The sequence below is a fragment of the Westerdykella ornata genome, assembly GCF_010094085.1.
Source record: "Westerdykella ornata strain CBS 379.55 unplaced genomic scaffold EI97scaffold_1, whole genome shotgun sequence".
In the NCBI taxonomy this organism is placed as follows: Eukaryota; Fungi; Ascomycota; class Dothideomycetes; order Pleosporales; family Sporormiaceae; genus Westerdykella; species Westerdykella ornata.
This window is the reverse complement of record NW_022986851.1, coordinates 2,236,884-2,258,738: the sequence shown is the minus strand read 5'-3', so window position 1 is coordinate 2,258,738 and position 21,855 is coordinate 2,236,884. Positions and strand designations below refer to the sequence as shown.

Genomic DNA, 21,855 nt, shown 5'->3' with positions numbered 1-21,855 from the left:
TGTATTTGGCGGCGATATCACACAATTTCTGACTGTGATAGTCTCAAATAGCTTAGCATACTCGGCAGGTCGCTTGAAGGAGATCATAGAGAGACTCCCGTGATCTGCATTCGTTCAGTCGATTTGCATCAAAACTTTTGCCGGAAGGACGTCCGGGTCCTTGTGTAAAGGAGTTTCCTTAAACACGCGGAGCCTACAGTCCTAATGCCCGCATAATCAACAACTTATCAATAACATTCAGAAACCATCTTTATCATAACGTACATATTTAGAATTTCGCCGCGTTAGTGACAAAGACGACTCGAGTTCACCAACTATTGAACTTCCACATCACGTTCAAGCTAGGGGGAACTCTTCTTACCGCAGTACTCGCATGAGGCTACGATTACTTTCGGAAACCCTATCCCGAAGTTCTTGCTCTCTTCCAAATTACATAAGCGAGTAATGCTATTCTTGGTCATCTGGATCGCCTTCGGTGCCTTTCTCAGCGCCATCTCCGTGAGCTACTCCCGACCGCAGCGGACGACCGTCGCCCAATCGCAAATCTCCATCTTCACCTTGGGAGATGATACCCTCTCTGAGGAGGTATTTTTCCAGCTCTGGATCGCTTCTCCACTGTTTCGGATCGAGAGCTGAGGTACTCAGTGTAGCGTGCTGCTCCATGTGCCGGCTCACATGTTCCATGCGCTCTCCCCAGCAATCCGGTCCGGTGAAGCTACGATCACAGAACGGACAAGAGGCCTGAGTTGGGTAAGTACGCAGCTCCTGATAACAGCGTTTTACATGGTCGTTCCAATTCTCCTCAGTCGCTGGGACGACAGCCTTGCCCGGTGAATCCCTGGGAGCACGCGCGTGCATGCGACGAAGATGCTGCAGGAACAAGTCTTTGCGGTTGAAGTCGTTCCAAGAAGACTGGCCGGTGTAGATAGTCTTTGGGCAGAGGTCACAGCGCCAGAAGCCTAGGTTGATATGTTGAGTGGCGACATGCCGTTTCCACTCATTTTTCGAAAAGAAACTTGGCTGGCAGCCATAGAGAGTTAAAGGGCACAGAAAGGGCCCAGACTTCGGCCTCTCGTATTTTTGTGATCGATCGGTCCCACGTCTGTGAATGCTGGGACTGGGACTACGTCTAGCTGCTTTAAGGTGCGAAACTGATGCTGACTGACGTTTTCTGATTCTGCCATAAGGTACTGAATCGCTATCGCTCGCTGCCCACTCATCTGACACTAGTCGTGCAACCTTCTCCCTTGACTCAAAGTTACGCTGGCCGGTTGCTACACGCGTATTGGAAACTCCATGTTGTACATGTGGAAAAGCTTTCTCCAGCGCAGCGCTCTTGGAAGAATCGGCATTGCCTTGTGACGGATCGGAAGACACTGATGGTAGTTCCCTTTCGTATGCGTAGGACGATCCGCGAACCTTGTATTCGGGCAGATATGCTCCGGCTTGTTCAAATTTTTTTGGATCAGGGTCGCCATCCGTAGGTAAAATACAGAGAGCGATCTCTATAAGATGGCTCTCTGCGTGCGCGATGTGGGGTCTGTAACCACCGCTTACAATCTTGTTACATAACTTGCATGTCATATCTGGTGACCACATGTTCGTTCTGTGGGAACGTTGCAGAAGATGGATTTCCCACAGGTTCCGGTTGCGGAAAGGCTGCGTGGATTTACGACAATCAGGGAAGATACATGCGTATGGTAATAAGTCTTCTATGACATGCGTACTGCAACTCGTTAGCGAGATCAGACTCAGGGCCTGGATAGATAATGACCCACGTCCAAGCATTCTCGTTTGGAATTTGCACTTTGCGGAAGCAAACGCTGCAGTCGAAATGCTCACCCAAGGCGCCCGCCTCAGGGAACTTAGGCAAAAATTTCGTGTATGTCACTTCATCTCCTTTCGCAAAACTTGAGCCTTCATGTCGGTCGGACTTTCCGAGTCCGGAGTCGTGGAACATAGTTTGCGTAACTGTCCGTGGTGAAGACTCTATTGCATCCAGTACGCTCCTCGGAGCTTCTTCTTCCGCTTTTCGCCTCAGGCTCTGGAGTGTGATGAACCTGAAGCAGTTCATCCTTGCATGTTGAGTTATGGCAAGGGGGTCAGCTTTGGGGAAGCGATGACGAATCATTTCCTCGTACACCCGATGCGACTCTGCAGCTGTTACTTCGGATGGCGCCCTTGAGGTCTCCTGGACGGCGAACAAATCCACGGCTGGTTCTTCCAAGCAGAAGCTCAAATCCCCAAGCCCTTCTATGGCGATTGATATCTCATCGATTGTGCTGGAAAAGGAGGTCCCGTCTATGCCTAAATAGACATCTTCTTCGATGTATAATTGGGCGATCTCGAGTAGTCGTACTGTACTCAGTTACTCAGTTCCTCCTGCCATGTCAGGTCTTGTTGTGAAATAAGAACGACCTAGTCTCAGTCAGTCATCGTCGTGGGCAGAAAGATTTTTCAGCTTTACTTGCCGTGGTATAGTGCATCGCAGAGATGCAGTAGAACGACAATGAGGTCTTCCTTCAATTCTTCAGCGTACTGAAGCTCTTCATCCAACTTGCCACCAGCTACGTCGAACTCTTCGCCCCAGACATTGAAACGTATAAAGTCTCTTTGCAAGCTCTCTATCTGCGACAGTTCCGCCAAATTAGAAGAGCTTGATAACTCCATGCTGCCTGGATTCTTTACTGTTATTTCCGGGTCGATTCCCTTGCTAGCTCGTGGAGAACGGGAGGCCTTCGCAAGTTTGAGAAGCGCTCTGAAATTCTGAGAACTCGCCTCATATAATGTTTTGATAATGCCTTGCTCTTGTTGAAATTCTTCAAATTCTGGTTGTTGGACGACTCCCTCCTTCCGCTGTACCTCAGTGAGCTCCGGTTCGATTCCCGTCCGCGCGGTTCCTGCATCTGAATTATCCCCATTCGTAGCACCACATAGGATATTGGGGCTCGCGAATTGCCTTTCCATAGAGGCATCATGCGGCTGCTTGTCAGGTTTCGACACATCCGGCGGAGCGGGTCCGGAGACACCCTCTCCTGACGTTGGCGAAGCCGGCTTTTCATCACGGTCCCCGTCCCCCATTGTAAGTGAAGCTTTCTCTGGTGAATTTCGCTATGAATCAACGTTGAGGAGATCTTCTTTCATATGAAGGCGCAACCGGTGTCCACTGGTCTGCCGGCGCCCTTGTCGCCCAGGCTGTATCAGCGGTGCAGCGCAGGCGTGGAGGCGCAGCGCGTCTTCAAGCAGCTGGGAGCTGAGCTGCGCCAACACGCGGCTTGAGCCTAGATCCCCACATCCATCTCTAACCTGTCCAAGAATCTCTTCACATTTCAACAGCTGTATCATCTTTCCATAAACCTGAAATCTGCGAACTTACCTCTTGATGCCCTTGTCTGAAAATGAGCGGTATCGAAGCGGTGGGTCTCGCCGTCGGCGTCGTCCCTATCCTCGTAACGGCAGCAGCTGCCTACCGTAAGCTTAACGACTGTCTACGCACTCTTCGCCACCGTCATCGCATCGCGTCTCGGCTCTGGCTTCAATTCCGTTGCATCCAGGCCAGGCTTCGCGATAGCTTCCGGCATTTTCTCGCGCCGGTCCTTCAGGAAAATGATCCGTGGCAATTGATGCAAGAGGCTACCCTGACCGCAGAGCAGCAAGTGAATATCGCCGCGCATATCCATCAGTCACTGGGAATAGACTCAGCAGCCATTTTCACTGAGGTCTTCGAAGAGATTACCAAGATCCTTGACGAAGTTAAACGTTCACTGGTCATTGTCGAGACTTTGGCAACTGAGGGCACGGCAGTGAGTAGACACCCCTTGTGCCCCTTGAGAAATAGACACGCTCTTACTCAAGCCCAAGGAGGCACAACGCAGCAAGAAGTCTTCGAAAGAGGCTTTGGACATTACCTTGCATGAGTCGGTTTACAAGAAGCGGCTGGATGAACTACGGACTTGGGTCGGCGAGCTGTGCCATTTACTATCCGCGAACGGCAACAGTCGAAAACAAGACCACGACACCAAATCCAAACAAGCTCTGCCCCTCCCTTCATCAGTCACTGCTATCAACGAAGCTTCGAGACAATTAGGAATAGATCTGGAAAAAGCCTGGACGTGTTTGGACACAACACACAGCAGTCATAATGCGGCCCTGTGGTTCAATGCCCAACTGGACTTGAATGATGTTGTTCACATGGATGTCGCAATTTCATGTCGGCTGCGTACCCCGCCTAAGTCTTCCCTGTCTTCCCAGGAGCTCCAGACGTATGTTTCTATTTTCAATTTGTTGCACGTATGCTTACAGGCCCAGGACTTCTGAGAGGCAAGTATGGTTACATGTAGAAGCATATCACCAGCCTTGACGGAAAGTGGAGCACAACCGCAAAAGCGGGTGAAATTGTCGACCGCAATGTCATCTAACACCGCTCGCACTGGTTCCCTCACTACCCATAATGGTGATCAAGTTGGGAGAAGTCGCCTAGCGAACTCACAAAACAGTTCAACCACGACTGTGCGACCTATATCCCAAAGTTTGGCCTTGGGCCCTAAACATAGCCTAGATGGCCTCCCCAGCATGTGCTGCCATCTCTGCGCTGTCAATTTCTCCCGCCTGCTCAATAACTTTAAATGCTGTCGTGGCTACATAGGAACAGCAAGGGGGTATCTGGGCACAGCCGCTGGATATCAGCACGCCATTTTCGATCATAGTGGACCTACATGCGCATCAGACGAGATATCACTGAACGTAGCAAGAGACAGTCACTCAGTAACCTATTATCTGAGTCAAATGACAGTCGTACAACAGTTGAAGACCGGTTACGAGGTTACCATGGGTCTTCTGAAGTACAGTCTTACACCCTGGCTTCCAGAAGAGTGGTCCCTGAACGACGTATCTTGCCTTGGTTCGTCATTCGATCACAGTACTCTTCACGTAACTAAACGGCTACCAAACAATAAGCGGCATGGCCTTCTTACCGCAGAAACTATCATCACTCCATCACAGGAGCTCCAGACGCTCTTAGGTGTCCGGAACAAGCCACTCGCCAATCTTGGCCATGCACTTCTGGAACTCGCACATCGCAAGCCATTGAAAGACTTACGACAGCCGGGTGACCCTCATAATGCTGTCGCCCCACGCAGGCTTGTCAACGGTGTAGACACCATCTTTGGAGTCAGATACCGCCATATGGTCCGAAAATGCCTCGAAGCCGATTTTGTGGTCGATTGCACAGACCTGTCGGACGCTAGACTCCGGCCTGCAGTGTATAACAACGTGGCCCTGGAACTCGACCGGCTTGTAAAGGACTTCGAGCGGATTATGAGCCTTGCCTAGAAATAGATCTTTGAACGGAGCTTCTATAGATGCTACTGAAACTTTGCCTCAGCTTGTGCTCTTCGTGTGTGAAGTGCTCGGCCCAGGAAAGGCTTGATCTCGGGAGACGAACGATCCACATTCTTCTGAGGATCAAATTTATCCGACAACCTTTCCTGGTAAGTGATTTTGAAAGGGTCATGGAGAAGAGAAGCTCAGAATATCTGCTAGGACGGAAGTGGAACATCAAATACGCACGGGCCCCTAGCCTCAAGCTCCAGACCAGACCACTTTCAACCCATGATCCCCCGTGGCTTCCACTACTTCCACTACTTCCTCTACCCATTTCCATTGCGCCCTCAATCTACGTTGGATTCTCTTCCCACCTTGCAATTGCCGAAGTCCTGTTGCTCTGCTTAACAATCTGAGCTCTTTGCAAGAATTTCCCGCCGTGTCCGCTGTGCTGTTTTCGAACGCGTCAACCGCGTTGGCCCCCCAATCTCGAGTCCCCGCTACCACCTTCCTCCTCCATATCCGATAGCTGTTTCCTTGCGGCTTCTCCAACCATGGCCGACTTCAAGGTTGGCCAGACCATCGAGACAAACGATGGTCGACGAGCCATCATCCGTTATATAGGCGACATACACGTTGCATCGGGAACCTTTTGCGGACTGGAGCTCCCCACCGCGACCGGCAAGAATGACGGATCCGTCAAAGGAGTGCGATACTTCACTTGTGACCCCGATCACGGTCTATTTGTCAAACCTTCGGGCATTGCAGCCATCATCTCCGAACCGCCGCCACCTTCGATACCCAGAGCAGCCAGTCCCAGGAAGTCGATTGCTAAACCCCCCAGACCGGCCTCGCGTCCTACAAGCGTTTCCGGACCCACGAGGGCCGCGCCGAGAGCTGCGGCTGCTACAAATCGCCTCTCAACTGTAATTTCGCCTGCTCAACCTTCCGCCCGTTCACCCATAAGGAAGTCCAGCATTTCTACTGCATCATCTGCGCCTCCCACAAACCGCCTTTCCAGGCCCTCTATCTCCGCACACAGGCCCTCACCGTCCTCCGCAAACTCAACCGCCACTGTAAAGTCGTCTCGACAATCCCTTGCCAATTCCAAAGATGCGGCAACGATTGACACTCTTGAGACGAAGCTTCGGCACCTCGAAAAACAATATACGGAAGCTAAAGAACAACTTAAGGAGTTGGATCGGATACAAGGAGACAAGGCCCGATTTGAGGGCCTGGTACAGAAACTGCAGTCAAAATGCCAGGCGTTTCATCAAGAGAATATGGAATTGAAGGCTGCCATGAAGCGCACCGAGTCCGAGGTGGATCGTTTGAGCCGCGCAGAACAAGAGCATGAAAGTATCCTCGAGTTGGCGACGCTGGACAAGGAAATGGCCGAAGAGCGAGCGGAACAGGCCGAGGCAGAGCTTCAGATATTGCGGGATCGACTAGAGGAGAAGACGCTTGAGCTAGACATCTTGCAATCAGAGGCGAGCCTTGTGACTGAGGACATGTCGGACGAGGCTAAAGAAGCTGCCGGCTATTTCAAGCTACAAAGAGAGAATGAGCGTTTCAAGGACGCTCTCATACGACTTAAGGAGATCACAGAGGAGAAGGAAGCGGAATTCAAACAACAAATCCGGGAGCTGGAGGCGGATGTGGCTGAAGTAGAGAAGTTGCGCGAGGAGAAGACAAGGCTCGAGGCCCTAGCAAGTGAGCAGGAGGAGGCTATTGATCAACTTCGTGCACAGGTCGACACTGACAATTCCTGGGGTGAGATGGTCGAGGAGCTTTCCTATAAGACCCAGCAACAGGCGGAACAACTTGCCGAGCGAGATCAGGTCATACGAGACCTTGAAGCCTTGAAGGAGCTGAACGATGAGATTGCGGAGCATCAGATGGAGCAGGCAAACGACCTTCGTGCTGAGTTGGACGAGAAAGAGGCAGAACTGGCGGAACGGATGCGGATTCAAGAAGAACAGGACGCCACCATTGCGGAGCAGGAGACGCTGATCACGAAATTCCGCGATTTCGTCGCCGATATGCAAGCCCGAATGTCCGACGCTGAGTCTTCCAAGATGATGACCGAAGAACAAGCAAAGGATGTTAATGCTCGATTCAACGAAGTTATGGAGTTGAACCGCCGGTTACACAATGCCAATCTTACATCCACGGGTAAAATCATCACATCGGAACTTCAGAAACTGGCGGCTCAGGAGGCGCAAGAGGAGCTTTCCGTCGTGAGGCACTACCTTGCTGATTCACCCGATGTCTACCAGAACAGTTCACTGCGGTCCTATTTCTGCGTCAAGCGGATCGACTTCAAGTCGAACCTGACAAGCAGCCTTCTGATGTCAGCGGGCATGCGACTAGGTAGCCCTGATGATGTTGACCGGTTTACACAGGACATGTTCCGTTACGACATCGTACATCAGCTCACGATCCTGGGGCTGAGGAGTGCGATACTCTCCTCGTCTGTCTCAACCTCATCCATTGACCAATTCAATTTCTTCGCTTTCGCCTTCGAAGAGCTGGCTCCAGTGGAACGCACTGTGGAACGCTGTCTCGACTCCATCAGCACGGACGAGCTCAATTACAAAGACACGTCAGCAACCATCCGCCGTGTCGGCGAAATTCTTGCCACGGTCGTGCGGAAATACCAGGAGGTCGTGCCTGCCCGTCCTGAGGATGAGATCATGTTCAGAATCTCGGCTATGAAGTCCAGCTTTGAACTCATCAAAGCTAGTTTAGACACACTCGCCTTAAGCGTTGAAACGTTTGGCATCCAGCAAGATGAACCGGGAGACCTGCTTCAGACCATTATGGAGACCATTCGAAAGCCATCCAACGAGGCTACACAGAATATCCTTGCTGTCGACAAGTTACTCCGTACCCTGCAGGCATTACGAGCGGATTCTCTATATCCGGACTTCCCGCTCGGCCTAGAAGATATCATGGCGAACCAAGAGAAGATTGCGCGTGCCGCCGAGGCAGCGCACCGTTTCGCTATACAAGTTGGTGAATCCACGAAGCCCAATCCAGAGAAAGATTCGCCTTCTATGTTGGCCTCTGATGTTGCCCCGATCTTCAATAAGCAGAAGGAGATGTTGCTCGCAGACAGCGAACTGGGCAACCTTTCTAGCTTTACGCCGCTGATTAATTCGTGGAACGAGTACGGCTCGATTCTGAGGAACAACATCGAAATTGAGCGCGGGCCGGCCCCATGGGTCCTGAAGTCAAAGGAGCTGCAAGCAACGAAGATGGATCGCGCGGAAGCCGAAGAAAAGATCCAGCAGATTCTGGCAGAACATAGGAACGCATTGGTCCAGATCAGGGAGAAGGACGAGCTGATTGAGATAAAGGATCTCGAAATTGAACATTTGAAAGCGAAGACGCGTGAAGCAGCCGCCAAAGTACTCGAACTTGCCCAAGCCGATGAGGAGCTGGAGAAGCAGAGGAAGCAATATGCCAAATTCGAGGCAGAAGTCAAGAAGGATCTTGAAGAGTTGAGACGCCTGAAAGAGGAGCGGAGAGAATGGGAGTATTACGCTGCAAAGAACAAACAACATGAAGGGATGTCAGAAGAAGAAATGGGAGAGCTGGCCGAGCCTAAGAAGCGAGAGACAGCACCGAAATCCAAGATTAGCGATGCCACGTCCTTTGCCACTCTTGTCTCCGCCCTGGAGAATGAAAACCATTGGCTCCGCCGCCGCGAGAACGCCGAAATGTTCAGTCTCAATCTGAGGGATATGCTGGCCAAGTCGCGCGAGTTCCAGCAGAGCATGAAATCGAGGCTTCGACAGCCCAAGATAGATGAGATCCTCGATCTAGCCTGGAATCTGGAAGGCGCCAAACTGGCTCCCATTCAGACTATGAAGTCCGTGCCAAACGCTCCTCCCACGAAGAACGCCCCGCTTCTGGAAGTGCCTGATATGGTGAACCGGAAATATAGGTCGCCAGTTCTGCTCTCTAGGGAAGAGTCGCCTCTGAAGTGGACACCAAGCAGGTACACGCCGGAGCGGTTCGCAAATGATATTGAAAACTTTGAGTTTCCGAACCTCTCTCCTATCGGCGAGGACATGTGGGGGAATATAGATGAGGGGTTGGAGGGGTTCAGTGAGGTTATGTATGGCGGTTTTGGGGTGGTCGCATAGGCGGAGGAAGACTTTCGGGGCCAGTGTTTGAATATCTGGGTCTCGGACCAGGGTGTTTTGGTTTTGCGGCGTTTACGGGCACCTGCATAGCACGATACCCATTGGTGGCGATTTGTTTCTAGATCTCTAGCATCTCTAGCATCTTCCGCGTCTATGGTTTGTCTTAGGGACAGTGAGAGCGGTAGGGCAGGGTCAATGCGGCCTGCTCATTCATACTGGTTTCTTCTTTTCAGGTGTAGTGAGCAATGTAACCTTGCGTGCTTTTCAGATTCAAGTTGGCTGCATAGTATGATTTGGGTCTCGGATTCTATCTTTGTGGACTAACTGTTTCATACGCTTGACTATTTATAGAGACACAGCGCAAGGAGGGCTTAGAAGGTCTCCGTCGCGTCGTCGATCGTCTCCAAAATACAAGCCTACTTCTACACGGTAACTTGAAATCGAAATGCGTGGTCTAAGCAGCTAAAAAGGCTGGTTTACATGTTCCTTTCGCCTGTCTTCCACTCAGCAGACCTCTATATTATGCGTTATGTAGGGGACCGTTGAGCATAGATAGTAGCGTAGAAAAAGAGTGACAAGCAGGAAGCGAGAGAAGTACATACGTAGCGTACATGTAGTAAATAGCTTCTAAACGAAAAATGTAGCTTCTCAACGGCCTAAAAAAATATAAATATCTACGATGTCTTGGCTACTATATATAATTAGGCTTTCCTCTCTAGAGGATTTAACACGCTTTATGTCTCGCATGCTAGGTAATCGTTAATTGATAGACGGATAACTGCCTCTAGCTTTCTTTCTTAACTTTTTCTGCCGATTGAGAGAACATAACGTTGGATAGATCCTTAAGCCTAGCTATTTCCCTAGCCTTCCCAATCGGCACGGATAGTGCTAAAGGATTTATTTGCACAGATTAATTGTAGATAAGCCTCGGTCCTGTGCACCTCCGTAGTACCCAGGCGCTTAGATCAGAGTTCGAGATATATCTATCCTTGTGCTGCGATAACCACATCGTTAATTCTCGCACTTACCGGGTCTTAGAACTACTACTACCACGGCATCGATAGGGGGAAGCATCACATCTCGATTGAATACGTGCGCGCCATCTACCGCCTCTGTTCACATCCGATCCGACTGAACACTGCCCTGCACTTCCTCCATACTAGTATTTTCTACATCTAATTTAACTAGCTAGCAGGGGTCAGCAATATAGCAGACCTTGCAAATCAGCTTTGTAGCCCTCTTATCGAGGTATTACAAGTTCGAAATCAAACCCCGACGTAGAGCATTATTAGGCAGTGGCTAATATGCTTGCGCTGACTAGGTAATGTTAACTACACAGGAAGCGCGGGGGCGCGTTCGGTTGGATGTAGAAAGCAGCAGTATCTATATATACTTACGGCGGGTTTCTCGATAGTGTGCTAGAGGAGGGTGTGTGTAATGTGTTGGACTCGTGAAGCGTGGATTTCTTTTCTTTTCTTCAACCTCGAGCTTCCACCACCCTAAAACGCTCCCTCCCATTCACCCACGTCATCATTCCAGCTCGTTTTTCCTTCTTACCTACCCATCCACCCATCCACCCATCATCATCCATCTAACCCCAAAAACATAAAAAGTAAAAAAAATTAGAAAAAAATTAGAAAAAAAAGTAGAAAAAGAGTAAAAAGAAACCAAAAAAACGCCCGATGGGAGGCTCGAACTCCCAACCTTGAGATCTCCATTCTCCAGAGGGGTTTGAGCCACTCCTTAAAAGTCTCACGCGCTAACCAATTGTGCCAACCGGGCTTTTTCTCTTATTGATTTTGCGCATATTTACTGCTTATAAGTAAGGATGTGGGACTGGGACGTCGCTTCTACTGTTTGTGCACGGCAAATACACAGTATGCAATCCGCGGCAGGAAGGAAAAGCGGAGGATGATAACAACCAATCAAACGAATGTGCGGAAGCGACGGAGGAAATTATCAAAGGCGAGAAAAAAGATATGCATGATTGGTTGCTGGGCATGTTTTCGCGCCTCCAGATTCACGTAAACTCCGCAGCACATCAGGCATACTCCGTACACACACATTCATTTCCTTCAATCCATAGCCTTCCCCAACTTGCTCCCCCCTCCCAAACCCCTGGATACAAAATATACCGCCCCCTCCTACTCCGTACATCCAACTAACCATCCATGCCCCTTGTACCTCTGCACCAAGTCCCGACTACCCACCCATCAGGAAACAATGCAATTGTCTCACATACTGATGTACGTCCTACTAGATGGAGCATGGTGGTTTTGGTTTTAATGCTGATTGGGTATACCTCCAGTGGAGTAAAGGTGCAAGAAAGGGTCAATTAGAAGATCAAGAACCCTACCCTTGCGCGCACGGCCATGTTCAGTCGGACGTCGAAAAGGGGCAATATTTACTCCGTACTGTGTAGACGTTTCATTTCTTCAATCATAGTGTACGATGTATCCAATCCCCTCTGCCGCAACCCTGATACAAATACAAATATAAACCACATCATCTACCCGCCTACCTACTAACTACTGTGGCTTTCCACGTGCACGTCCGACTGAAACACCCGGTTGCGATTCCTCTGTAGTTGGAATTCCCTGCCGGCCGCAAGGCAATTAGCTACAACCTAATAATGCGACAGGTCGACTTTCGTTTTAGAACTAAACTATACGTAGAGGCGTGCCACGGAGCTAATTGCAGGACCTCCTATATTGCAGCGTCTGCTAGCTGTTTAAATCGGATGTGGAAAACAGCAGTATAGAGGAAGTGCAGGGGAATGTTCAGTCGGATCGGATGTGAAAAGAAAGAAGCAGTATAGCTACACAATGTGAAAAGAACTACGCCTCGGCACCCGCGCCCGCCATGCCCGCCGCCACCAGCGCAATCAACGCAGCGCCCACGCCGCTCCCATCCTTTGCAATCCCGATCCGGATCCGCTTCTCCCCCTTCTCTCCAATGCCGGGAACCTCCCTCAACGCCTCGCGGATATACGCCTCAAAGCCCGGATAAAACTCCACCAGACTCCCATCAACGCCAATGTCAATCACCTCCTCGCTCTCATCCTCCAGCATCCCCGAGTTCAGCACGATGCCGGCGATGGCGACGGCGGAGAGTCGGGCGGCGCGGCGTCCCACGGCGGCGGCGATGTCGCGGAAGGCCTTCGCGTCGTCGATGCTGACATCCTGGATGCTGTATTCGGTGTCCAGGGTCTGGCGTATGACGCGGAGGTTGGTGCTGTTGTCGCCCGCGCAGATGCTCAGGAAGCTGGTGTCGAGGCCCCACTGCTTGAATATCGGGCTGTCCTTGCTGACCCGGGACTTGGTGGAAACGCTGCCGTATTCCTCTCTGCTTTCCGAGACGTAGAAGGGGTTGCGCGGGTCGTGGAGGTTCAGCAAGTTCAGGAGGGCCAGGCGGTAGAGCTCGCCGAGGAACATGCCGGAGATGCGCTTCTCAAACATCTGGATGCCCGGGTTGTTGGAGTTTCTGTCCAACTCGACGTCATAGGGGTTGTTGGGTAACGTGCGCAGCGAATTATCAAAGGAGCCCCATTCCGTATTGACGACCATTTCGCCGGTGCTCTTGTCGTAGTCGCCCGCATCCTTCTTGTTGGCGAGCTTGGTGATCCGGTCGAGCTTCTCGACGTACGCGCCGTTGGTACCAGTGCCGAAAATGGCGCCTAGCAGTGTGCGCGTCTTCCCAGGCGAAGTGTACGAGCGAGCCATGAGTGTTCCGACGGTGTCGTTGACCAGTGCGGCGACTCTGACGGGCAAGTGCAGCTTGTCAAGCTCGGCCTGTAGCAGGGCACAGACGTCCTTGCCTACGGTGTCCTGGATATCGAAGCCTTTTGTCCATCGCATCAGCAGCCCCTTGTTGATGCCTATCTGGTGCACGGGGAAGGAGAAGGTGAAGCCCAGGCTGAAAATCTCCTCGTCGGTAGCGCTACCGATGCTCTTGCGGTGCTTATATGTGGTGTAGTGTTCGTCATGGTGCTCCTTGAGGAATGCCTCTATTTGTTTGGCAAGGAAGGCGAAGAGTTCTTCCGACGTTTTCGCTTCCATGAGCTCAAGGGGCACGGCCGTCTTGCTTCGGGTGATGGAGAAGGTGCTGTTGCCGTGCAATTGGACCGAGCAGACGCGGAAGTTGGTGCCGCCCAAGTCGACGGCCATGTAGAGGCCCTATACTCGTGGTCAGACGGACGGGTAAGCCTGCTGCCGTTACAAAGGTTCCACTACCTTCTCGGTGCCATTGGGCACGCCTGTGACGTATGTGGGGATCTGGCTCAACTCGGTGCCGTCCTTGTGCAAGCCCTCGTCTGGCCTTTGTCAGTGACCAATTGTAGAGGCCGAGCTGGAGTGTGTTGATAGCCATACCCATCTCTCGACGGAACTCATCAACGGCCTTCTGCAGCGCCTCGGTGTGGAAGTCGAACTCGGCGACGACGCGCTTTGCATTCTCCGCTAGAACCATGTTGGGCTCAGCGTGCGGTTTGGAGAGGAACGTTTCCTTCAATTGGAGGTGGTGGTTCGGGGTGGGACAGGTGAGCGAGGTAGGGTCGTCGAAGAGATGGATGGCACGAGGGGAGACGGGAGGGGAGGGCGCAGGAGGGCGGCGTTGATCTCTTGGAGGGGTGACGAAGCTTAGGAGCGGGAAGCGCGGGGCTAGGAACTGCAGGACGAGCAAGACCAGCACGAGGACAAAGCTGACGAGATGGTGGAGGGGAGGACGCAGCGAGTTGGCACGACGTTTGGAGACGGGCAAGGCTTGACTTTGAGCACAGCGGGCTGGAGGAGGAGGAGTGGGAAGCTGGTGAAGCTGGTGAAGCTGGTGAAGCTGGTGAAGCTGGTCCACTTGGTCCCGCCGGCGGCCGCCCAGCGGTCCGAATCTCAGCGTGTCGGTCGTGGTGGGGAATCGAAGCCCAACCCCGCCCCCGGTCAGTCGAGGGGCAGACGCCTGGGCAAGGCGGAGCTGCGGTGAAAAGCAGGGATGGGATGGGATGGGAAACAATTGCAGAGGGAGAGTCTACAAAGAGGACATGCCGACGGATGCGTCGCGGAGGCGTCGGAGGTGCGTCTTGCAGCAAAGGACGAGGGGTCGATGGGAGGCTTAATAAGTAACGGCGCCGCGGATAGTTCGTCGTCTCTCCTGGCGTTTCTGGGGTTTCTGGGGTTTTCTGAGCTTTCTGGCCTCTTTGCTTGTTCAGGGCAAAGTTCAGTGCCAGCTCCGCCAATGGTGGGTTACGTCGGTGGCTTGGCCATCCCTCCACAGCTTGGAGCTGTCGATATTTGTTATATTTGTTCCAAGCCAAACCAGATCTCGTGACCGCCGCACATACGCATTTGGGGAGCCTCTAATATATTAATTTTGCAATAGAAGCCGTCACCAGAAGGCTACGTCGAGACACCGTTCACTGCAAATGCAAACCCTTCTTCGCATTTATTTCCTCTCAACACTCGAGCGTACATGGTATATCGTGTATCCACCCACCAACCCTCCTCGTCGTCGCTTTCGCACCATTACACTATCCTCGTTGCTGCTGCATGCCTCTCGCCGCCCACCTTTGCTTTTTTCCTTTCCGACAATGGAAAACAACGAGAGTATTATACGCTCCCCCTGCATCGCCCTCGCCGCATCCACCCTCAACTCCACCCCTCAAAAGCCACCATACCGCGATATCTCTGCCGCTGCAAATGCTCAGAAAAGAAGAGATGCCAAAACGTCATGTGCATGTATCGAAAGAGGGAAGCCCAAGAAGACAGCTAAGAAAACTCAACGGCCCGCTGTGCAGCCCATGCAGACGACAACCATTAGTGGGGGCCTCAAGCCCGCGACGACACGTCGTACCAAGCGAACCCTTCTACACATATGTACCATAAGAGAGCAAACAAGCAAACTCCAACAAGAGACGCCTCGCGCTGAGGCTGCCGTGTGTGCGTTGCAACTATTCCCGAATCCCCCTTTCTATTGTTTCCTTCATTAAGTGGCCGCCCACAACCTTTTTTGACGCCTATTCAACCTCCCAAGTCGCTGTTCGTAGGTGCAGGACATCTTGCCCGTATTAGGTAGTTCCGGAGAAGGAGAGTGCAAAGTGTCCGACATGCAAAACGGCTGTAAACAGCAGTCACGAAGCCCATGGAGGAAGGCGTCGTCCCAACACCAAAGTCATGGCTGTTCGCGTCTTGTACATGAGTATCGTCAGAGGGTTCCCATAACCTGACAAGGAATGGCAAGGCAAGCTCGCAACATATTCCAAGCTCCAAGCCGCAGGGACCACGAGACACATCTTGCCCCTTTACCGGACGCCGAGCGGAGGGCGCTGTGCTACCGGAAGACTGGCCTGGCTGCTGTGTGCAGAGGGCTCTGAATCGAGCTGAGCACTTGCTCCGCTACTGCCACTCTCCGCGCTAGCACTCGCACTTCCAGTCAGACTGCGTACTTGCGGACGAGACTTGGGCGGGTAGAGATTGCTCACCCCAGCGTGTTGCTCAACTTGTTGTGGCGCCACCGCGTTGCCGTGGCCGGGCGGATGCCGTGGCACCGGCTGCTGCATCCCCGGCGGCGACGGCCTGGCACTGTTCGGCGGCATGCCATTGGGAAAATAGCCATTGGGCGGTGACGGCCGACCCGAGGGTCTCGGGCCTGGACTGAGGGGGTTTCCGGGTGACTGGCTCGTCCTACGGCTCATGGGAGGATACGCCCCGTAGCTGGCGCCGCCAGAGAAGTCATCCATGCGCGCTGCAGTTAGCGAATTGGCTCTGGACTGCTGTCCCAATTCGCCTCGATCGACACTGCCATATCGATTTGACGAGTAGCCTAATAGAGCGTTATCCATGATCGAATCGTGAAGTCCGGGTACATCTGCCATCAACCTTGCGCTGGCGCGGTTCTTATTCATTCCAACCCGTGAAAAAAGGTTCCTCGAGCGCCCAGAGCCGCCGTAACCCGCGGTCTCGGGATTCTTGCGGATCTGGGTGGCGCTCGGAACCCTACGGTTGCGCTTGGATGTGACGCTCATCATGTCGAAGTTGTCCGGGTCGATCAGAGGAGGGGGAGGCCTCGCAGACATTGGGTCGAAATAATCGTCCTCGTCCTCGTCCTCATCGAAACCAGCCATGTGGGACGCTGGTGGCGGAGGGCGTCGTGGTCCTCGGCGCATGTTGAGCTCTTGTTCCCTAAGAGCAAGCTCCTTCTGCCGAAGCATCAACTCCCGCTCACGAAGGGATAGACTCTGAGCCGACTCGTTTGCGTCATAGCCTCCGTTAGCAACTCCGTCATCTGCCATGCTGTCGTAGAGCATTAGGTGACTGAACTCCTCCAGATTATTCTCGTCATCTGATCCTCTCCGCTGGCCATTGGGTCCCGGCGGGGGGTAGCCATTGCCATTCATCTGCCGGGGTGGGTAGCCGTTCGGTGGAGGAGGACCGCGACGAGCCATGGGAGGAGGAACTCCGTTGATCGAAGGGGCTCGGCTACCAGGACGAGGAGGGCCCTTCATAGGACCATTACCATTCAGCATAGGTGGACCTCCGGAACGCGGTGTAGGTGCAGAAGACATTCGAGGCGGTGGTCCGGGATTGGCGCCATTGGGTGGGTTGGGCGTTGCTGTAGGGGGTGGCCGGGAACGATTGACAATGTTCTTGTGGTGGAGCAATGCGTATAGCATCTCTATGCGAGGAACATGGACATTCGTCTCCTTTGCGAGTCTCAATGGTGCCCCAAGGAACGTCTCGACCTCCATTGGCGCCCTCCTCTGAAAGTCCTGGTACATTATGCTGGCATCCGACTGCGGCTGGATCATTTGTTGTATGGTTGCCTCGCGGAAATCTGCGGGGAACTTGCAGCCCAAGGCCGTGGCCACTGATAACAGCTCATCAATGGTACCTGTTATCATCTCCCGTACACCCACCTTCTCGATCAATTCGGCGTGATTTGGGATCTCGAAGAGTACGCTGGCAGGATGAAAGGCAACGGGTCTAGCAAGCATTAGCGAGTGAAACGAGTCTAAAGCAAGTCTCCACTCACCCAATCATGCGCTCAAATTGCTGTTGTCGTATGTTGGGGGACACTTTGCACTCGACTTGCCCAGTGCTGAGCGTCATGGCAAGCGCTTCCGCCATATCTGTCATGATCTGTGCAGGTATGGACGGATTTGAGTTGACCGTACCGACCCAGATGTCGGCAGCGGCCTTGTGCTCAAATTCGCTCGCTGCGAGCTGCGCAATGTCGGCACCGGACACCAACGACAAGACCACATTTGTCGGAAACCGTTGTTCAAGGTATGATTCGACGCCGAGGCTGTGTGTAGTGTTGACAAGCACACATGTGTGCTGAGGGGTTACGACGGATTCGATGATGTTGGCGATATCGTACACATCGGGCAGGGCCTTGACGCAGAGCAGGACATAGTCGAATGGTTGTTTGGAACTGGCGGCGGCGTCTTCTGGAGTTCGGACGACTAGAAGTTTTTTGTTAGCTGGCAGCCGACGCAGCAGGGCCAGTTGAGGTCAGCATACCTGAATAGGGCTTGAAGCGCTCGTTTCCGTAAAGGGCGGATCTGGGTAATGGATCAGCGCATGTCCGAAAGATGAAGGGGCCCATTTCCGCCTACTTGAAGGAAATGCCGTATTGAGCTACACTCTCGAAGCCGTTCTTCCACACGAGGGTGACGTCGCAGGCATTGGTGGCCTGAAGGCGCCAGGATAGGAAGGCGGAGGTGCCATTACCACCAACTATGTGCACATGTCAGCGGAGTCGAAGATGAACAACGTGGATACAGCAGCCAGGACAGAGGAGAGGTGGATGGTCAGGCGCTGCGGGCCATGGTGCACAGCACTCGTCACCCTGGTGGGACAGCAGAGCAAGGCGTTGTGGCATTGCTTTTGCGAGGGGGAGCGGAGAGGAGAGGAGAGGAGACGCACCTGAGAGGATGCGCAAGCGGGGGACCGCTGGAGCCATAACAGAGGGTGGACAGAAGAGCGTCGCGGAGGGAAGAGGCGGGGAGTTGTTTGACTAGAGAGCCAAAAGTTGGCGCGGAGCCGGACGACCAGGCTTGAGCGAAGCAAGCAAGCAAGCAAGGGTTCGGCGGCAGAGGGATTAGGATTAAGGTAAGATGTAGGATAGCGAGCGTGCGATGAGGATCGAGGCAGCGAAAAGGCTACAAGGCGGGCGACATGGAAACGGCGACAAAAAAAAGAGAGGCGTGAGTTGGGTGTGTGCGTCGGATCGATTGGGGGAAGGAGTGGTCAATCAAAGGTGGTGGGAAGTGACGGGAGTGACGGGCGGAGGACGGGGCAGGAAAGCGTGAGACAGCCGGGTGGTTTGGCGACTGCCACGTTCGGCGGGCGCGGGTCAGCCAAGGAAGGCGCGAGCAAGCCACGAGCAGGCCAGAGCCGGGAGACTCAGGAACAAGCGCAGCGCCGACCAAGGGAGAGTAAAAAGCGAGTGTAGAGTGGGCGGCACGAGGCGCGAGGAGTATAGGGGGGAGAGAGAGAGGGAGGGAGGGAGGGAGAGGCAGAGTAGGATTGGAGGAGTGAGTAAAGAAGCGAAGAGGGAGGAGAGAGGAGGGTGAATGGTGCGATAACAACGGGACAAGCTTTGGTTTTGGTTTTGTTACAGAGGGTTTTCTTGCTAACTTGGACAATCCTCCCAGGTATTGCTCGGCAAGCCAGAGGATTCCCGCTATCGCCGACAGGAGACTGTGTAATGATACATGCTGAAGGGTGTCGGTATTTTGGGCCCCCATGCCTATGGACTGGCGACGATGACCTCACCCAGGCATTTCCAAGGTGGTTGTGAGATGAGATGCGTGCAGAACAACGAGCACAATTTGTGCTATTATCAATTCATCCTCTTTGCCTCTGTTCCGTCTTGAAAGCCTCAGTAGCATCGCAGCACCAGCAGCGGCAACTCGTTGCTTTCTCATCACAGCAGCCCATCACCACTCTCTCACCTACCTCTCTCCTTTGATACAACACAGACGCAGATCCTTGTAGCTAGCGTGCCGCGCGGCGGCGGCGCCGCCTTCGAAAAGCCAACGGTGCCCAGCAAGTCCACTAGCCAGCGGGTCCAGCAGGTTTCCTTGTCGCGAACCCTGCTCGTCCGAATCTGCGCGATATGGGAGATATGGACATGGAGATCAATCCACCACTGCCGCCTGCGACTCGGCAGCCTGCAGCTGGACTTGCTTTTGTTGGCTTGCTGGTTAACGTCTGCTCATGCTGTGCCTCTCTCTCTCTCTCTGTCTCTCTCTCTCCTCGAACGTGCTCCTTCTCAACACGTTTGACTTTTTGTCTTGCATCAAAGATACACAAAATACACAAGAGGCCGCAAAACCCGGCGCTGCAGAAACGGCTGTGCAGCGGATCCCGCTGACGTCGTCGCTCCGCCGGGACCGGGGGGCCTTGAAGCCACCGCCAAGCCAACCGCCTGCGCCTCAAAAATCCCACAGGGCTTGCTCCTTGCAATGTCCGCCTGCAAACAACCTTGGAACTCATCTCACCAACCACGTTTTCTTCTTCCTGCTGACAAACCAGCTGCCGTTCGCTGTTTTCCCCTTTCATCCAACCTCATCTGGGCATCCGAAGTCTGAGCCCACCATCTGCAGAGTCTCTGCCACAGCAGCCAGAATTCCTCCGATATGCGTACCATGGTTTCACTGATCATGTTGGTCCTCGGCGGGGTTACGAGAAGCCCTCACATCGCACACACTGCACGTTGATCGGAGGCGGCTCTTCATTAACACGGTACATATGCCTCTTATCTATCCTCCCCTCGACGCCAAGCCTTGTACCTCTTCCTTCCCCGCGCCCACACCTCGTTGTTGAGGAACACGACTTCCAGACTAACAGTACTGTGTACTGTGTACCTTCTGCAAACCGTCCACCTCAATGACTGCCCAGGTGGTACTGCTTCGAATCACTCCCAACCCGCATCGACTCGCACGCAGCCCGCCTGCACGACAATGCTCCTCCACCTTCGTGCTGTCCATTCCCCCCCTCCAGTAACGCTTAACGCTTGTCTATCAATGCATCCCTACTATTAGGCTTGGTGATATTGGGTTTCCAGGTACCGTGACGGAGAGTTCCACGCGACGCGTGTCTTGGGAGGCTGTGCAGGCTGCAGACGCTATCAACAACCTCTTGGTGCCCCTTTTTTCTCATCAGAACGGACGCATCATCAACAGAACCGACATTTTCAATAATGTTGAACATTAATTACCGTCCAAACTCTAGCAGGGTCTCCATCCAGTAGAAGCGACGAACACGACCTCGTTCCGAAAACGTCCAGAACTTCAATTTTGCCCCACAGAGCATGGAAATTCGCAAATGCCATGGCTCCCGAGCCCCCTTCGCGCCCATTCCGAAAACATCCATGTCGCGGTCCTTTGATCGTCGATCCGGCATTTGAAATTGGGAAACCACCAAAATAGAAGTCCATGGCGCCTTTTCATGAAAGCTATCGCAAAGAGCTCTTCTCAGAGCAATCTTCTTCTGACACCTTTTGCGAGGCCAGTACGAGCAAATACTGTGTGTTGCCACGTCGTACATCAACCCCCAGGTTCGTCGCCGACTTTCAAAGATCTGCATCCTGTCGCAGCGGCATGGCAGCCCTCTTTCGACGCATACTCGGCAAAGGCCCTCCCTCATTGGCTCACAGCTTTTAATTGAGTTTCTGTGATCGCGCCTCCTGCGATGCGTTGTCCCGAATTTTGACCCCTCCAGTAATGATTTCTTCAGCTTCGCCTTGTTCAAAGCGCCATTGCCGGAGAGAACTACCCAAAGGGAAAGGGTCATTCCCACGTCGACACAGGTACTGAGTAGCTCTACTCCGTACTCAGTGCTAGGATTTGCGGCTTGCGCTACATGTCAAGACTTTGTTGTTAGCCTTGATTGCCGCGACGGGGAAAGTTCTCCGTCTGCCGAGGTGTGCGGCGCGTCCACGGGTAGACCAGAACGGTTCTCCCGGACGCGTCGCGCATTTCGTCAGCGGCGCCCACGAATTCTCCCCGGCAGCCTCGCCAAGAGCGACCGTTGCTTCCATTGAGTTTCTGCAACCTCGAAAAGAGGACAACGCCGCAACGCGTCTTTTGATATCACTTCGACCATGTCTTGTCGCATTCATTTGCCCGTTGCCCGTGGCGAGGTACATGCAATAAGCGCAATGCAGGACCATCACATTGCCAGTCATCTCCGTCTCACCGGCTATTAATGATCCAGTCGTGCTCCAGCCAGAGCAGGAGGAAGTGGAATAGCATGGTGATGCTCCAAGTCCTATCTATAGCAGATCTTTTAATCTTCTAGGAACCCCTTACTTACTGTGCATTACTGTACAGTATCATTGGATTGCGAACCCCGTCCAACACTCATCTCATCAAAGACCACGG

General features: G+C 53.0%; 8 protein-coding genes and 1 non-coding gene across 9 annotated transcripts; 3 read left to right on the top strand and 6 right to left on the bottom strand.

Annotated features, from left to right (window-relative positions):
* Positions 1–251: 251 nt before the first annotated feature.
* EI97DRAFT_29141 (uncharacterized protein) lies at positions 252–2,249 on the bottom strand. Its single transcript, XM_033794449.1, has 2 exons — positions 1,779–2,249; positions 252–1,726 (listed from the first exon to the last, which is right to left on the bottom strand). The coding sequence occupies exons 1-2, from the start codon at positions 2,129–2,131 to the stop codon at positions 448–450; spliced, it is 1,632 nt and encodes a 543-aa protein (XP_033658968.1). The 5' UTR covers positions 2,132–2,249; the 3' UTR covers positions 252–447.
* Positions 2,079–3,239, bottom strand: EI97DRAFT_29145 (uncharacterized protein). Its single transcript, XM_033794451.1, has 2 exons — positions 2,472–3,239; positions 2,079–2,418 (listed from the first exon to the last, which is right to left on the bottom strand). The coding sequence occupies exons 1-2, from the start codon at positions 3,079–3,081 to the stop codon at positions 2,369–2,371; spliced, it is 660 nt and encodes a 219-aa protein (XP_033658967.1). The 5' UTR covers positions 3,082–3,239; the 3' UTR covers positions 2,079–2,368.
* On the top strand, positions 2,984–5,331 carry EI97DRAFT_498022 (uncharacterized protein; the record flags this gene model as incomplete). Its single annotated transcript, XM_033802534.1, has 3 exons — positions 2,984–3,803; positions 3,862–4,262; positions 4,344–5,331. The coding sequence occupies exons 1-3, from the start codon at positions 3,399–3,401 to the stop codon at positions 5,329–5,331; spliced, it is 1,794 nt and encodes a 597-aa protein (XP_033658966.1). The 5' UTR covers positions 2,984–3,398.
* Positions 5,332–5,876: 545 nt separating this feature from the next.
* On the top strand, positions 5,877–9,101 carry EI97DRAFT_363724 (uncharacterized protein; the record flags this gene model as incomplete). Its single annotated transcript, XM_033794992.1, has 2 exons — positions 5,877–6,020; positions 6,147–9,101. Coding segments are annotated over 2 exons (3,099 nt in total), but the record flags the coding sequence as incomplete, so codon positions are not given.
* A 2,051-nt stretch (positions 9,102–11,152) lies between these two features.
* Positions 11,153–11,258, bottom strand: EI97DRAFT_t7. Its single transcript has one exon. It is a non-coding gene; the product is annotated as a tRNA-Lys (tRNA).
* A 1,055-nt stretch (positions 11,259–12,313) lies between these two features.
* EI97DRAFT_447411 (uncharacterized protein) lies at positions 12,314–14,990 on the bottom strand (the record flags this gene model as incomplete). The annotated part of the gene is made up of 5 exons (XM_033800089.1): positions 12,314–13,651; positions 13,709–13,788; positions 13,847–13,979; positions 14,181–14,441; positions 14,937–14,990. The coding sequence occupies 5 exons, from the start codon at positions 14,988–14,990 to the stop codon at positions 12,314–12,316; spliced, it is 1,866 nt and encodes a 621-aa protein (XP_033658964.1).
* A 775-nt stretch (positions 14,991–15,765) lies between these two features.
* EI97DRAFT_368521 (uncharacterized protein) lies at positions 15,766–18,071 on the bottom strand (the record flags this gene model as incomplete). Its single annotated transcript, XM_033795140.1, has 3 exons — positions 15,766–17,446; positions 17,496–17,928; positions 17,987–18,071. 3 exons carry the CDS (start codon positions 18,069–18,071, stop codon positions 15,766–15,768), a joined length of 2,199 nt encoding a protein of 732 aa, XP_033658963.1.
* Positions 18,072–18,349: 278 nt separating this feature from the next.
* Positions 18,350–19,374, bottom strand: EI97DRAFT_29026 (uncharacterized protein). Its single transcript, XM_033794441.1, has one exon. The coding sequence runs from the start codon at positions 19,213–19,215 to the stop codon at positions 18,628–18,630; it is 588 nt and encodes a 195-aa protein (XP_033658962.1). The 5' UTR covers positions 19,216–19,374; the 3' UTR covers positions 18,350–18,627.
* Positions 19,375–19,588: 214 nt separating this feature from the next.
* On the top strand, positions 19,589–20,409 carry EI97DRAFT_28961 (uncharacterized protein). The gene has a single exon (XM_033794436.1). It carries the CDS (start codon positions 19,688–19,690, stop codon positions 20,129–20,131), a length of 444 nt encoding a protein of 147 aa, XP_033658961.1. The 5' UTR covers positions 19,589–19,687; the 3' UTR covers positions 20,132–20,409.
* Positions 20,410–21,855: the final 1,446 nt, after the last annotated feature.